Source organism: Battus philenor, unplaced genomic scaffold, assembly GCF_028537555.1.
Source record: "Battus philenor isolate CCGP_79_NKW_IND1 unplaced genomic scaffold, ilBatPhil1.0.hap1 SCAF_24, whole genome shotgun sequence".
NCBI lineage: Eukaryota > Metazoa > Arthropoda > Insecta > Lepidoptera > Papilionidae > Battus > Battus philenor.
This window is the reverse complement of record NW_027181687.1, coordinates 9,776,208-9,791,464: the sequence shown is the minus strand read 5'-3', so window position 1 is coordinate 9,791,464 and position 15,257 is coordinate 9,776,208. Positions and strand designations below refer to the sequence as shown.

Here is a 15,257-nt window from a genome sequence, read left to right as displayed (position 1 = left end):
TTATATGTATTGGAAAACGAAAGCCACAATTACATTACATGTTGATACATTAGCAAAATGCACGTCGATAGTTGTATCAAAAACACAAGGTAATGTAATGTTTTTCACTGTCATTATTATCTTGACGGATACTATATCTTTGAGTACGTGTTGATCCACGATTTTTATTAAAATAAAATATCACACGAATATTTTTTTTTCCTGTTTTATTTAAATTATATAAATAATACAGTAAGAAGTGCGTCACATATTGGTTATAAATACGCCACGATTCTTTCGCAAGATTATAGAAACTGCATATTTATTCAAAAATTATCTGTTGAAAAATTATAAACAAACAAAAGTCAAAATAGTCCTTATGACAAAGAATTATAAATAGATATGTCTTTCTAAACTAAAATAATAAAAGAGTGAAAAACATATACATTTAGGATTCGTATTCATCGAGTAATGTTTCTTTAAGCTCTGTATAAGCTTTTATAATGAAATTCCAGATAAAAGTTCAGATATAACTGGTAATTTTGGAAAAGATAGGTATAAAGAAAAAGATATTCCTGTCATTTGAAATTGTTTATAAAATTTCCGGTTTATAAGAATGATCAATTTTTCACTTCTGTGATGGTATTTTTGGCTACATTACGTAGCTTAAGCGTAGGTTAAGTTTGTGACATTTTTAATATTAAGTTTAATTAACAACAAATAAATTTTATAATTCCGGTCTATAGGATGCATTTCTATGAAGAGTAATTATAACTTCTTCCTTTTTCAGATTTAAATAAAGCTTCTTCTTTTCTTTTCTTTTCTTAGTACAAAATTTAAATATATTAGGGGAACCGAACAGTAATATCGTACAACATATTTTACAGAAAAACCGTTTGATTTTTACCGCTCCGGCATTGAAAATTTGTGTACTAAATGGTAAAAGGTTTTTGATAACAAAGGCGAATATATATTGTCGATTAGAAATAAAACTTGTTAAAAATATAGTTGTGTGAGTTTAACTTAAGAAAGCTGCATTATTTTCCACGCATAATTTACATAAACTTAATAAAAACGATTGCAAAAGTAAAGTAATTGTTTGAATAAAAATAAATCCTACGATTATCTTGGAAACTTACAACAATTAACAGTTACTTGTAATAAAAATGAAAATTCAAGTTATTATGTTCCATGTAATACATAGGAACTCTCTGGTAAAACACAGGCTATGTCTGGTTTAGATACAAGAAAAAATCCTATGTAATATGTAATAACAAAAAAAAATTAAAATTCGATTTTTATTTTTAATCATAAATCTATCAATCCCATGTATAAGGTGTCATCAAAATTTTTCAATCGGTAAAGATGTTCCATATTTAAAAACACTACAACTTTAAACAATAAATAAAATAATTTCTATTAGATGACAAAATAAAACAATGATTGGTCGATTGTATGAAAGCCTGACTGATACGAAGAGGAAATGAACGGATTAATATAATTAATCAAAATACGATAATGTATGACGTCATCATCGTGCCTATCATTCTGTAAAAGTCTTACAAAAAAGTTCCAATATTTAATAAATTCCTCGTGTACCTATACGGGATTAAATCTTTTAATAAATGAATGTATACCTCATACGCAGCAATTAATATGTAGTACATCATATCGAAAAATCAATGATTTTAGAAATAATATATGACGTACAGTACCCGGCGATAAATATTGCACATCGACTTTTGAAAAGAGACCATCGGCTAATTCCGGCTTCGTAGAGCACTATCTCTGTCCCACACTACCCATGTGACATTTTGTTAGTCGTATTTCGTGCGACAAAATTAGCCGAAATTGACGAAATTAGGTATTTACATATACACATATATACATATATATATATACCTGTATATGTATATAAAGAACGTTTTTTAAATTCAAATTACTACATTCTAAAATTACTTATAGTAAACTATCTAGTTATAGATCTAGATCTAGACGATCTAGTTCACGGACCCTTCCGCTCCGGAAACTCGGTACCGATGAAGCTAAGGGCTAACAGCATTAACATCTTCAGAAACATTACAAACATCCGAAGTTCCATCCAAGAAACTCAAGAATGTGGGGGACATCGGATGGTCATAGCGTCGGTTCCGCGGGTTACGCTCCGGGCGAATTGCTACTCACCAAAGTACTAGCTCAGACTCACAGACTCCCCAAATCGATTCCTAAATATGCTAAACAATAGAATAGAACATTGTACATTTCTGTATAACTTTTTTGTAAAAAAAGTCTCGGTTTAATGAAAATTGACTATCTATCCCTACAGAACCAAAAGTTATTGGCCTGTCGCGAGTCAATATATTTTTTTTTTACAAAGTAACCAGTTTATACAGAATGATCAGAAATAGGTGTAAAAAGCCTTAAAAGCTTTTCGCCGACAAATAAGCTACATTTTAAAGCTTTTAAACCTTTAACCAATCTCCATTTATAATTATTACTACAGCAATAAAATATAAAAATGGAAATGAAATCACGGACGTTTTAAAAAAAATCTTTAATAAATTAATCTGTAACGCGTGTAGTCTGATAACGATAATAAAATTCCTTGATAAACACTGCTTGACAAAATACACGTTTTTGCCATTAGTCGATAGATGGCGTTGATCCATTAAATAAGTTATAATAAGAAATGTATTACTATTAGGCACTATTGCTAAGTATTAGAATTATTTTCTAAAAAATATAATATATATAAGTAGTAAGTATACATACGTTCATTGAAAGGAGCAGTTAGGAAGAAAAAACACTAAGTTAATTAACCGGATGGGGATATCCTGTTTATATAGATTATTCTAGGAGTCGACATAGTGTCTGAAAAACTCGGTAGATGGCGCTGTATAAAATTGATTATTCTACTCCGAATACTAAACTCGGAAAGTTTATTTTATAATTTGAAGCTTAACTAAAGCCAAATTTTATTACTACACTACAAATTTCATTATTATCGTATAAATAGATAATATTTTATCATGAGTCAAATAACTTTAATGATTTTCCGACGAAATAATGAAGTACGTTTTAAAAAAATTAAGGAATAAATTGCTCTTTGTATCATGCCAATTAGATGCATAGATTTATGTAAAATAAACAATACATTTATTAAGTATAACAAATGAATTAACCGTATCTAAATATGTAACAATGAATTACTCACTCAAATGGCCATACGCGACGAAGACTAAGATAAAAACAAAAATCGCCAACCAAACAGTATAGGAAGAATGCATATTTTAAAATTCTGTTCCCTTATTGCACAACACACAATACGAACACAACGATTAGTAATTAAATCGTCAATTCAATAAATAACTTTGTTCAATGATAAGCTATAAAAGAACCACGAAAATAAATGTTATCTGTGGATATAATTTATAATAAATCGATAAAGAACGATAAAAAAGATATCCGTTGAGTGACTCCGATCTCTGTTCAAAATTTAATCACAAGGAAAATTTCTTTCGAAACATTTATTTATATATAGATATCACTTTTAATTATGTTCTATTTTTTAATATAATTCTTTTAAAAAACATGTCACAAAAAATTAAAAAAGAAATGTGTCATATATTTGTTAAAGAAGAAATTAATACTTTTATTTCATTTTCATATCATAATATTTCGTGTCTCATCTGTTAAATAATATATATATAAATCTACTTACCAAAATATCGAATCAATAAACCATATAGCAACCAAAACAATAACACATTCACAGCCATGAAAATCAAAAAAGTTATCAAATTGGCGTCCATTTTGAAATTAGTTCACAGATTAAAAAAGAAATGCGGCCAGTGTTATACGGTTAATAACATAAATGAATTATTTATCGCGAAAAATAATACACAACGGATTTAACTCACGATATCTTCGTTGCTTTATCGAAAGATTAATAGCACACTTATTCTGAAGTGTAACAATATGGTTATAGTAACCTCTTACAAATGGTCAAGCTATATATGTACAACGCAATTGATGATTGAACCACGAAAGATGCTAAAACTTAATTTGTATATTCCACACTTTTTTACACAGTAAATAAGTTTCTAAGAAACTCTTGCAAAAAGATCGTGTAAAATTAATAGCTAAACATTTTCCCATAAACCATTCAAAAGAAGTAATAATAAAATCCATATTGCATAACTATTTATAAAATGAAAACAATGCATGATCTTCCAAAAATAAAAACTAGTTTACAGTCAAAATTCAATCCATAGGTTAAATTCCAATTGCATTTTGTTGCTGTATAGATGTTTCTATAAGCACTGTGAATACTTCAATTATAAAAATTGTAGGAATTCGTATTAAAAGTTTAATTAACTTGCGTAAAAAAGAGTATTTATTGATCTTGGTGAACGGCGTTATTTAAAAATCATTGTAAATAAGTAGGGTGTACACATTATTACGTATAAAATTTCTTTTCTTAAAAGCCGACTAACATTCCCCGTATACAACTAAAGTACGAAACGAAGCATAAAGCATACTTTTGTTATAAAAAAATCCTGCGCAATACTGCCTACGCTCCTATCGCCTTAAGACAAAACTTACGAGACTCAGAAATTTCTTAACTACCGGAGTACAATCTGAAGGAAGCCAACAATGTTTTAACACTACACTAGCTACAATATTGTGATGATTCTATCCACAAAGATAGGTTCTAACTGGGAACATCACACAGCATCATTTCCATCCTTTGTTTATATTTCTTCAATTATTAATTATAATCATTAATGAACAAGCATTTAGAAAACTTTTATTATGTTTTACTACATTATAAACTAACGTTTGAAGTGTTCAAAATATTAGGTTTACTGCACAAATAATAATATATATTAGTTAAAAAATAAGTAAGAAAAGGACTAATATATAGCTACTTCCGCTATGTAGCAGTAGTCGTGTAACGATAGTAGTTCTATATTAGTCCTTTTCTTACTTAGGATTGACTTCCGCAAAGTAACTCCTGAATCTATTAGATATTAAAAAAATAAAACACAACACAGCAAACGCCGGACGGTTGTCATATTTGTTTTACAGTTGTCCGATAGATGGCGCTTTTATCAAACTTAATAAATTATGAAATTTAAAATAACAATTTATGGTTTACATCTTTTACGCATACTCTATAAATTAAAATAAGTTATGTATAAATGATGAATTCAAAAATCATATACAAAGTAAGCAAGTAATACTTTCAGTAAGCCTATAAAGAAGTTACAAATGTTAATTTTGAAATCAATAGGTTTATTAGCTCAAATACACAATCATACTTCATAATTACTTAGTTTCATTAGTTTTATACTTTTTTGATTGAAGTACTAACAAGCTATGCTTTAACTTTTTGGGGAATAATTTTAGTAATTAATTTTGGGTTCAATGCATTATGGGCAATGCATAAATACCATTTATATTTTATAAATTTCAGAATTCTTACTCAATATAGAATATTGTTTTTATTAACATTCTCATTTGTTGTCTTTCTCCCTCAGTTGTTAAACAAAGAAGCGTTGAACAAACAGTCAATTTACATAAGTGCTCTATGAAATAATGAACTATTTCCGATATCCTACTTCGCTATGCTACATACATATTTGCTTATGGCATTTTATTTTATCGTCATTTAATAGTTAATACACTATATAACATCTTTAGAAATGTGATGTACATACATAATTATTTATATAAATATTACTTACGTCTTTCTACACAAGTTCCGAAGCAAAACCAAAGCCAGAATAAATACAAGCACATGAATATAAACACACCTATCATAACAGACGACACTATATCCATTTTATAATACACAAAATCCTCGGTGCACAAGAAATAAACGCAATAAGGTATCGAAACACCAAATTGTAATTCACTATCTAATCAACCTCTTTGGTTTATCTATAACTAAATTATAAATGTAAACTGCCGATATACTTTTTAATTTAGGAACGATCCGAAATAATTTACGGTCAACAATTTTCGAATGCATTTATGAAAATAAAAAATAAATATTCACGGAATTGTTTAAAAGAACAACCGATAAGACGTCACTCGACGTTTGAATGCGGAGGAATGAGCGTGATTCGGCTTCCATTGGACGACGCGTGTCGAAATTATTATTACTCAATTTAGTCTAATATTCTAATATCGTTATAAAACAAAATTTTCCATTTATAATACGCCTTAATTAATATATTATTTTCTTGTATTGTTTATTCAATATTACAGTCTTACTATTATCAATACTTCTTAATTAAATATATGTCATTTAGGCAAATGTAAAATGATTATAATGTCATTATTAACTAATGGCGGAATGTTTTTCTAATCTTAAATTTTGACATAGATAAAATATGAATCATTAGTCTATCAAAATTAATAATGTTTGACTCAAAACATTATAAACATACGAAAATATGAATATAAAATATGATCAACAAAAAGTTATACTCAAAATTGATTGATGTATCAAATTTACTAGTGTTTTTAGGTGAATGTAAGATAAAAAATTCTAAAAACAAAGGTTATAAAAATAAATATTGAAACAACTCACGTATCCACATAATCAGCATAACTAGTAGAACGATGGTGATGAAAATTACCATCATAGCCACTGCAGGAATAGCCGTTAACACTACAACTATTATTATACTCTCCATTATATGAATAAACTTCTTTGGAACGTAAAAACAAAGAACCACATCGCCCTTCCACTTTGTTTATTTAATGCTGCTATAAAATAAGTAAGCTTTGATTGTATCCTGATAGCTGATATTATCTTTGTGTTTTGTGTTCGCCAATTAGATAAAGATATTCAACTTATTAAGTAAATTATCTATTGAACTGACGACCAGTTTTTTGACACACATGTTGATATTTTGATATTTTATAAAGCAGTTCGGGAATGAGCTGTGATTAATATTCGTAACATAAATAAAAATTAAACGCCAAATATGTTGTTAAGCATAATACTCAAGAACGGCTTAATTAACTTTTCATACATATTTCCGTTAAGTCATAAGAGAGATTGTAACGGACAGAAAAATACAAATATTGGGAAGAAAACATTGAAAACAATATCATTTTTCAATTACCACAGAGTAAATTACAACATCTGTCACTTGCTGTAAAACATTTAACGTAAATCACCATGAAAAAAAAACATGTTTTAAAAAATATAATGAACCATATAGCATTACAATAAAAATTTATTCTCTTGCAATACACAAGATAGAAAGTCTTCTTTTTGTGAGAAATTGATGTTTATTATTAAAGAAATAAAACAATATATATCACTCACTCTTACTATTACGCACTTACTTATACGTTTAATATTTTTTATTGGACTACGACAGTGGAAAGTTTACCAGGATAGGTAGAAGTTAAATAAAATGAATGTTTTAATATATCATCATCATCTACATCATCATCTCGTCCACTGTAAGACATAGACCTCCCCCAAAGCTTACATCCAGCGACTTCTAGCGATCTTGACCATGTCGTCACTTATACATCTATCTGTCTAGACTATGATCTTATAATTGTTTATTTTATATGTATCATTGCGTCATATATTTAAACCATACAAAATGACTTCGATTTTCCGCAAAAATAAACTCACGTTTTATAGGTACGTGGTACATAATACAATGTCTTTTTATTAACTGTAAAAATTTTAACGATTCTAACGAGAAACTTTTTGAATTATTGTAAATTACCTTACTTGGGTTTACACCATTATTCATGTTAAACACATTATGTTTAGGTGACAAATATTCTCTTCTAGTGTAACAATAAATATAAGTAAATATATAAAGGTATTAACTGTCCAATGTTAATTAATTAATTACCGTGATGACGTTAATGGCGTGTGTCTCTAGCTATTCGAAAATACAGATTTCGTATTGACCATGATTTATGGGAAATCTTGTAAATATCGCTGTACACAATCTTACTTATCTCATCAGAATGTGTATTGCCAGAACTTGGTGGCTTTTCACATTCCAATAGATAAAAATCACACTTCCTGATCACGTAATTAAATTAAAAATAAAAAAAAACTGAAAGATGCAGCTGTCAAACGATATTATAGATTTGCCGCGTGTGAACTGTCAAAAGCGCCAATTTCAAAGTGATCCGTTGAATACGCAATTTCGACGGTTATTATATTTTCTTAACTTTCTGCTCAATTTTTTTTCATAAAATTTTCTAGACAGCATTACGAAATTCATAAAAAATTAAAATAGATATAAACCTTATCAAACTATAAGCATGACCAAGGATTATGAAAATTATTTTTTTTTACATATATTTGTTATCTGTTTAATATAGTCATTAATTAAGAAAAAAAGCCTTCATGGCAGGGTAAGTGATGTCATATATGCAGCAGTTACCCCGACGATGTTAACGGAAGTCTCGATAGTTAGTGTTATTATAGTGCTACGCAGAGGACGCTGCTGTCCATACTCTGGAAACTTGCAATGCAAAAATGTGAATTACATACGTTTGTATCCTAGAATTCAAGTTTCAGACTTTAAAACTGTGCTACCACTCTCCGCAAATACAATGTACATTTCGAAAACATATATCCAGTAACAGTGAACAACAACATGTACATTATATTCTACATATCAACAGATAACATAGTTAAATGAGGCGTTACCAAGAAATAGAATTAATTTTTCAAGTATCGTAACTAAGAAATGTTATCAATTAGTTTTTTTTCTAATTCATGTATATTAAACACCTAATTTGCATATTGTAATTACTAAAACAACTTGGTTTTCTGTTTAATTAATATTAAAGTAAGTAATACCATTTCTAAATAGGAATAATTTTTCTTTTAATAAATGTTGAAAAAGGTTTCAAAGTTTTAACAAGTTATTATATCATAATATTTAGTTATTATATATTATAATAATTTGTAAAATATTCATAAAAACCCTCGCCTCATAAATTTCAAATCACAGTGACGTTTGGCGCCATTTGTAAAAATTAGAATGCGTTCACATTATGACATTAATTTTGCACCACCTTATATCAATTTGTATGTTAATTTATTTAAAAAAAAATATATTTTCACAATATATTAGTCCTCATAATCTACATAACTAAGTTCTTAAAGTGAGATAATAATAAATTGAAATTCGCTTGCAAAATATTATGATTGGTACCTAGGAACACTAAGTAAGTTCAGTCATATAAGCACGTCGAATTAGAAATGAGGAAACCCGTCGACAAACAAAAGTAATCGACATAGCCTAGTAACTTGGCAAGTTTAAAGGAGCACTGTGCAAGCCATATAATGTGCAGTATAGTAGGCTGCTGGAGTCTTAAGGTTTTGGAGATGGAGACCACGCATTGGTAAGCGAAGCGTGAATCTCTTTGCCCACAAGGTGAAAGCAGGATGCGACTGGGTTTCAACCGGTCCAGACGGAAATCCACGTCCAACAGTGAACGTTGTATTGCTGGAATAATGATGGTTATGTTAAAGACAGTGCTGCCGGTGATGACTTATGGGCTTGAGACGTTGTGGTTTATGATAAACATTACAGGATAGTTCTAGGGAGCACCAGAAAGGTCTATGCTCAGAGTTTCGTTGCGATATCTAAATAAAGAGATCCCTAGAAGAACCAATGTCGCCGACGTAGTGTAAAGAAGTGCTCGTCTGAAATGACAGTGGGTGGACATATTACTCGCGCAACCAACGGCTGTTGGGGCCGAAAGATTCTCGAGTGGCGGCCACAAGTCGGTAGGTTTAGCGAGGGTAAGGTTGCAGAATGTCACTGGATGCTGGACAGCGCAAGACCGATCGTCGAGGTGATCTTTGAAAGAGGCTTATGCCTTGCAGTGGGCAGCGATCGGCTGATATGATGATGATAAAGTACGTGCCTGAAGTACTACCTAAAAATTTAATACAGTTTTAATTATAGTTGGAATAGTGTAACTATCTTCAATTGCAATCGTATTCACATGATACGACAAGGTAGTGTTAGTACCGTCTCTGGTATCTGAGACGTTATTATTATATCACGTTTAGTTTTGTTCATTATAAACTGTGACCTAGATTAGTACTGGTTACAAAAAAAATATCTTTTTTTCAATTATCATGATTTAGGATGCTTAGCGTTAATGTTTAGGGTCTGTTTAGAGGAGGGCAACTTGTCATGCTGATAGAAGACGTAAAAAGACGCATCATCTTAGAGTACTGGAAAAAGGTTATAAATGACGTAAATTTTAAAAAGTGCCAGTCAGATAACAGCAAAATGTGGTACAAATTGTGAGAATATGGAATTTAGAATAAAATAAAATAGGAAAGTGTAAAGTAAAAACTGAAATGCAAAAATAAAGTAGTAAATATAAAAATAAAACAAAAATAAAAATGTGTTATGTTGTATTCTGAAGGTAAAGGCGATGTAAGAAAATAAAGTATAGAAAGGAACTATAGATTATGTGACGAATGAAAGAAAGATCGAGACGGAGAAAAGATGAGAATGTTAATAAAGTTATTAAGTGATAAACTTATTTAGAAAAATAATGTCCTGTGTACCCAAGACGGGATGTACAAGACGCCCTCAACAACAGCGGCCATAAGATATAAGGTTTGGAGTCCGAGTGTCTTGAATTACATCAGTTGAACCAGGCGAGTGGATTAGGATCGTATCGTTTATATGATATGAAATAAAGCTATACAAGCTTTTTCAAAATACATATATTTTGTTTTAAATATGATACTCACTATTATACTTATAATAACTCGATTCCAATTACACATAGTAATTTATAAATGATAGTACATTAATGTTAAAAAAAGACTTCATACACTTTCATTAATAAATAGTTTTTGGTAAAAAGTTTATTGGATCTGTATTCACATGTCAAAACGTCATTTAATATAAACATGACACACAAATGTATATATATTGCATTATTGTTGGTCTGTTTATAAAAGGATTAGGATTGGGATTGCCATTGCTCACTAAGAAGTATCCAGAAGATGGACAGCAGCGTTCTTTGCGTACCATAACACCCAGGGATCGCCAACCCGCTAGCTAGGCGTTGCGATTATGGTATATCCCCCCATAGATATCCTTGGGGGTATCCTATCACTTGCAGTGGGCGTCTATGAGGTGAAACAACGATGACGAAAGGAGAGCTAAACTGATGACATAGTCAAGGATGGATGCGGTCCTCGTGGAAATCTTTTGGGTTGGCCTATGCCTATCAGTGGGCGTCTATAGGCCGATATGATGATGATAAAAGAAATATTAAAATTGCAAAATATTTATTACATAAGTTCTTGTCAATACGACTGTTCTATTTACTTTTATGTTCACGGAAAACCACATTAAACTACAAATTAAAAAAGTAATAAATGACTTTGTCACTTATACGAATTCAACAATTTAAACTGGAGTGAAGACTTATTAATGAAAGCAGATAAAAAAAAAATCTTAAATTGTATATAATTTCGTTCATTTGTATAATTTTTTTGTTAGATGCATACTTATACACATACTTTTAAACACATTCACACACTTGCATATATATGCTTTACATAATTTGAAAAGTATTTTAACTATTTTAATTTTTGGGCTCATAACAACTTTTTTAATACGAGGATAATCTCCGCAAACTACTGCAGTTATCAACTTTTAAGTGTACCATTTTTTATCTGTTTGTACCAAAAGATTATTAGTATGTTACTGGAAAATAATAATAATTGTTTTTCAACTTTTTCTGTCAATAAATGATTTATTAATATTATTTTATCAGTAATTTCCTCTTCCACCCTGGTGAACACCCTGGAGAACAGACGCCATTGTAAAGGTAATCGGAATACGTTGGACGCAGGCTGTCTCCTTGCGGTCTTATTGTAAATATAAAGAATAGTAAGAGAGTGAAAGAGCGAGAAATGAATGAATATTTTTCAGCAATTGCTAGAACCAGGCTTATATTCACATCATCTTAATAATGGTGATCATCATCATTTAAGCCCTAGGATGTCCACAGCCGGTCACATGCTTCCCTTAAGAATTTCCAATAGCGGTTGAAATATTCGTTATTATTATAAAATAAAAAAATATGAACTTATTTTGTAATTTCTGAGATGTTCTAACGGTACGACTAAAAGAGGATACAATTATTCAATTGACATGTGACCCGAACGCCGGTCGCATTATTGAATATAATCTGTGCGATCATTTATGGCGCGAACATTTTTAACTGTCATTCGTAACCTCTTAAAATAAATATTTCTTAAACACATATTATTATACCTATTTTTATGTTTATTTTTATTTGTTTGTTTACTAAAAGTACATGATTTAAAAAAATTACAGTTAAGAGTTATAGTTAATAAATAAACATTTCAAACAAGAGCATGAAGGTTTGTACAATATTCATAATATCATAACATTATAAGAATATAATAAACACAGCATGATTTATAACAGTTTAGACGTTAAATAAAGTACCATATAAAATAATTATATATTATAAATTAAATAAAAAATTATGTAAATGTTCATATTCATCAGGTAAATATTATATCGCAACTTTTCAAAACTTGCATAGCGATGTAACAAAAATATAAAGGCCAGGATTTTTAGCATTGAGATCATTGTACATATTTGCTGTATATTTTAACCGTGGTTCAAATGAGACCCGTGATTTTGTAATACAGTGAATACTAGTTATAAAAGAATAAAAGTAGACATTTATAAACATTTAGATTATTATTATATATAATTAAAAAGAAGAGTGTTTAACAAAAGTCAAGTTTCATTAAAAAGTGACTTATTTAAAAAAACGAAATTAAACACTATATGTGTTTAACTTATTAAGAGCTGATTTTGGGACTCTATTTGTAATGGAGAGCGATTTCCCCGGAATACTTTTATGACTCTGTGCGTCTAAGGTGATCTCTGGTGAGAAGCTATCCCCCGAAGCCGAAATTACGACTAACTCTGTAATCATTTGATGTCACCGCGTTGTTGATTTTCTCGGACATGACGTCAGTTTACTCGTCAAAGAGAATGCTAAAATATATATGTTATCTCTTGCGTTAATCTGAGATAAGCCCTATACTGTGTTTATAACAACATATTGTTTTCAGTTGGGATATCCAAGAATAAAATTTAAAAAGATAAATGAGAAATTATATTTCTCATACGCTACTGTAATAAACTATTATATAACACTTTGTAATAAAATCCAGTTATGAAAATTCATTAAATTTTATACATTATGTTATCAAGTTACTCAGGTACACAAAAGAAAGCATGATTATATTGATAAAAACAAGAAACTTTCCGTCACGAGAAGTAATTGTTTACAGGTTTGTAATCAAAAAAATTATTACGTGATTAATTATGATTACAAATTATCAACAGGGTCGTAGGTAGATAAACTAGATTATAATTCATGAATAACTTCAGGTTCATGGGACTAAATTGATTATATCACTTATATTGAGGCATTGATAAATAATCAAGTACAAAACAAGAAAAAGGAAAGCGCCCGACAGAAAATATTAGCAAATTTTTTTTTTTGTGTTATTGCACATGTTTAGTAAAAGTATATCTTGCTGATGTGGAAATTCGAAAACAAATTACTTGAATTAGTTATATTAAAGTTAGTTTAAGATATTATATGTTGTAAAGAGATCTTAAAGAAATAAGTTGTACGAAAATTCGTGACATGAAAATAATGTTTATATTATAAAATCCATTTCTCTTGAGATTTGATGACATGTCAAACAGGAAAATAATTTTATAAGCTTACCAAAACAAATCACAGCGCAATGTCTAACGCAAACACTTAAAAGTAGAATACCAATAAAAATACTCGGTAGAAGAAACAAAATCGAAGAGTCCATTTTAATTGTTCAATTACCGAAATAGTTTTAATATGCTCTAAGCTTTTTCACAAGTTCTATTTTTAATAAATAAACGTCACTGCGAATACTGCTATTTTACTAATAATTATTTATTATCTGTCATTTTAAACGTCACTATAACATATTTAACATAAAAATGGTTATGGTTACCGACTAGCATTACAACGTGAACTGATACCAACAAAGGGGGCCAATTATTAAAAAAGCACTCTAATATAGCAGATAGCTATATCTTATCTGTAATAATGTGTCGGTAAAAGGGATGGAGGGAACACGAGTGGTTTATGACGTAAATTCAGGTATCTAGGTGGCCTAACTTCGATAAAGCTAAACTTTTTTTTTCCATAGAAGTTCAGTTTTATCCTAGTCACCTGATTATTAGCGTGACATCACATATAAGTACGACTGACATCATATTTTGCTCTTAATTTGGCTCTGGTTGGTTTGTTGACGAGGAGAGTAAGCTCTGTTCCCCACGATACTCTCCAAATATTTTTTTAGGTTTCAGAGAGATAATTTTTACTCCCTGGATCTTTTTTTTTATAAGTAGAAAAGTCCTGTGAAGTAACAGATTATTTTGCATCTTTTCGTCAGTTGTAGCAAAATTTCCAAATATCATTTTCTCTTCGTTAGACACAAACTTTACTTAATTAGATTTAGTTTTTTTATAGTCACTTTCACAATATTCTTACTTATATACAACCTTTATCAAAGCTTAAAGAGCCTTTCACTGTGTAATGGAAATTTTTCACGAGATACAAAACTATTAAGGAAAATTTAATAAACTTCTCCTTTTCACACGATCATTCAGGGACATAACTAGGGAGAAAGAACTGCGGTAACTACGTAGTTACTAAGCGGCAAGGATTGTGAAGCTTTTACGTATATTTCCAATCATTTTGTATAGCATTTCATCGCACTAATAATGAAAAGTTATATACCAGGACTATGACGAAAGATAATACAAAAGATATAGTAGCAGAAAGAGCTTAGAGAGGCTAGACAACTTCTCTCTACTCTTAGGCTGTTCTTTAACTAAAATTTAAATAATAAGAAAGAAAACGACCAATATGTAGTTCCTTCTGAAAATTACTCAACACGTGTTTCACCCCTCCACGGGGCATCTTCAGGAGTTATGTTACACCGATTAGTGCCAAACACAGAGTCACTCTGTGTTTGTCACTAATCGGGTGTAATTTGGCGGTGGCGGTTGTGTGATTCGCATTGTTTGCCGCATACGCATTTATCAGCGGGCTGGCGGGCGGTGCATTTCATTGCACGACTACCACTGCATGTGCGGAAGTGGCTAAATATTGGTCCTTGTCTTACT

At 30.0% G+C, this 15,257-nt stretch overlaps 1 protein-coding gene across 6 annotated transcripts in view; it reads right to left on the bottom strand.

Moving 5' to 3' along the window:
- The window catches only part of LOC137924595 (uncharacterized), a 71,941-nt gene that overhangs the window by 17,202 nt on the left and 39,482 nt on the right, over positions 1-15,257 (bottom strand). Inside the window, exon 1 of one of the 6 annotated variants that reach the window (XM_068768003.1) lies at positions 6,581-6,730. The exons of 2 other annotated variants lie outside the window; for them this stretch is intronic. In XM_068768003.1, coding sequence (XP_068624104.1) covers positions 6,581-6,686 — 106 coding nt within the window. In that variant the 5' untranslated portion in view covers positions 6,687-6,730. Of the gene's footprint in view, positions 1-3,193; positions 3,334-3,700; positions 3,830-5,729; positions 6,136-6,580; positions 6,731-15,257 lie in introns of those variants that run through there. 3 more of the 6 variants (XM_068768005.1, XM_068768007.1, XM_068768008.1) reach the window with 3 other exon arrangements.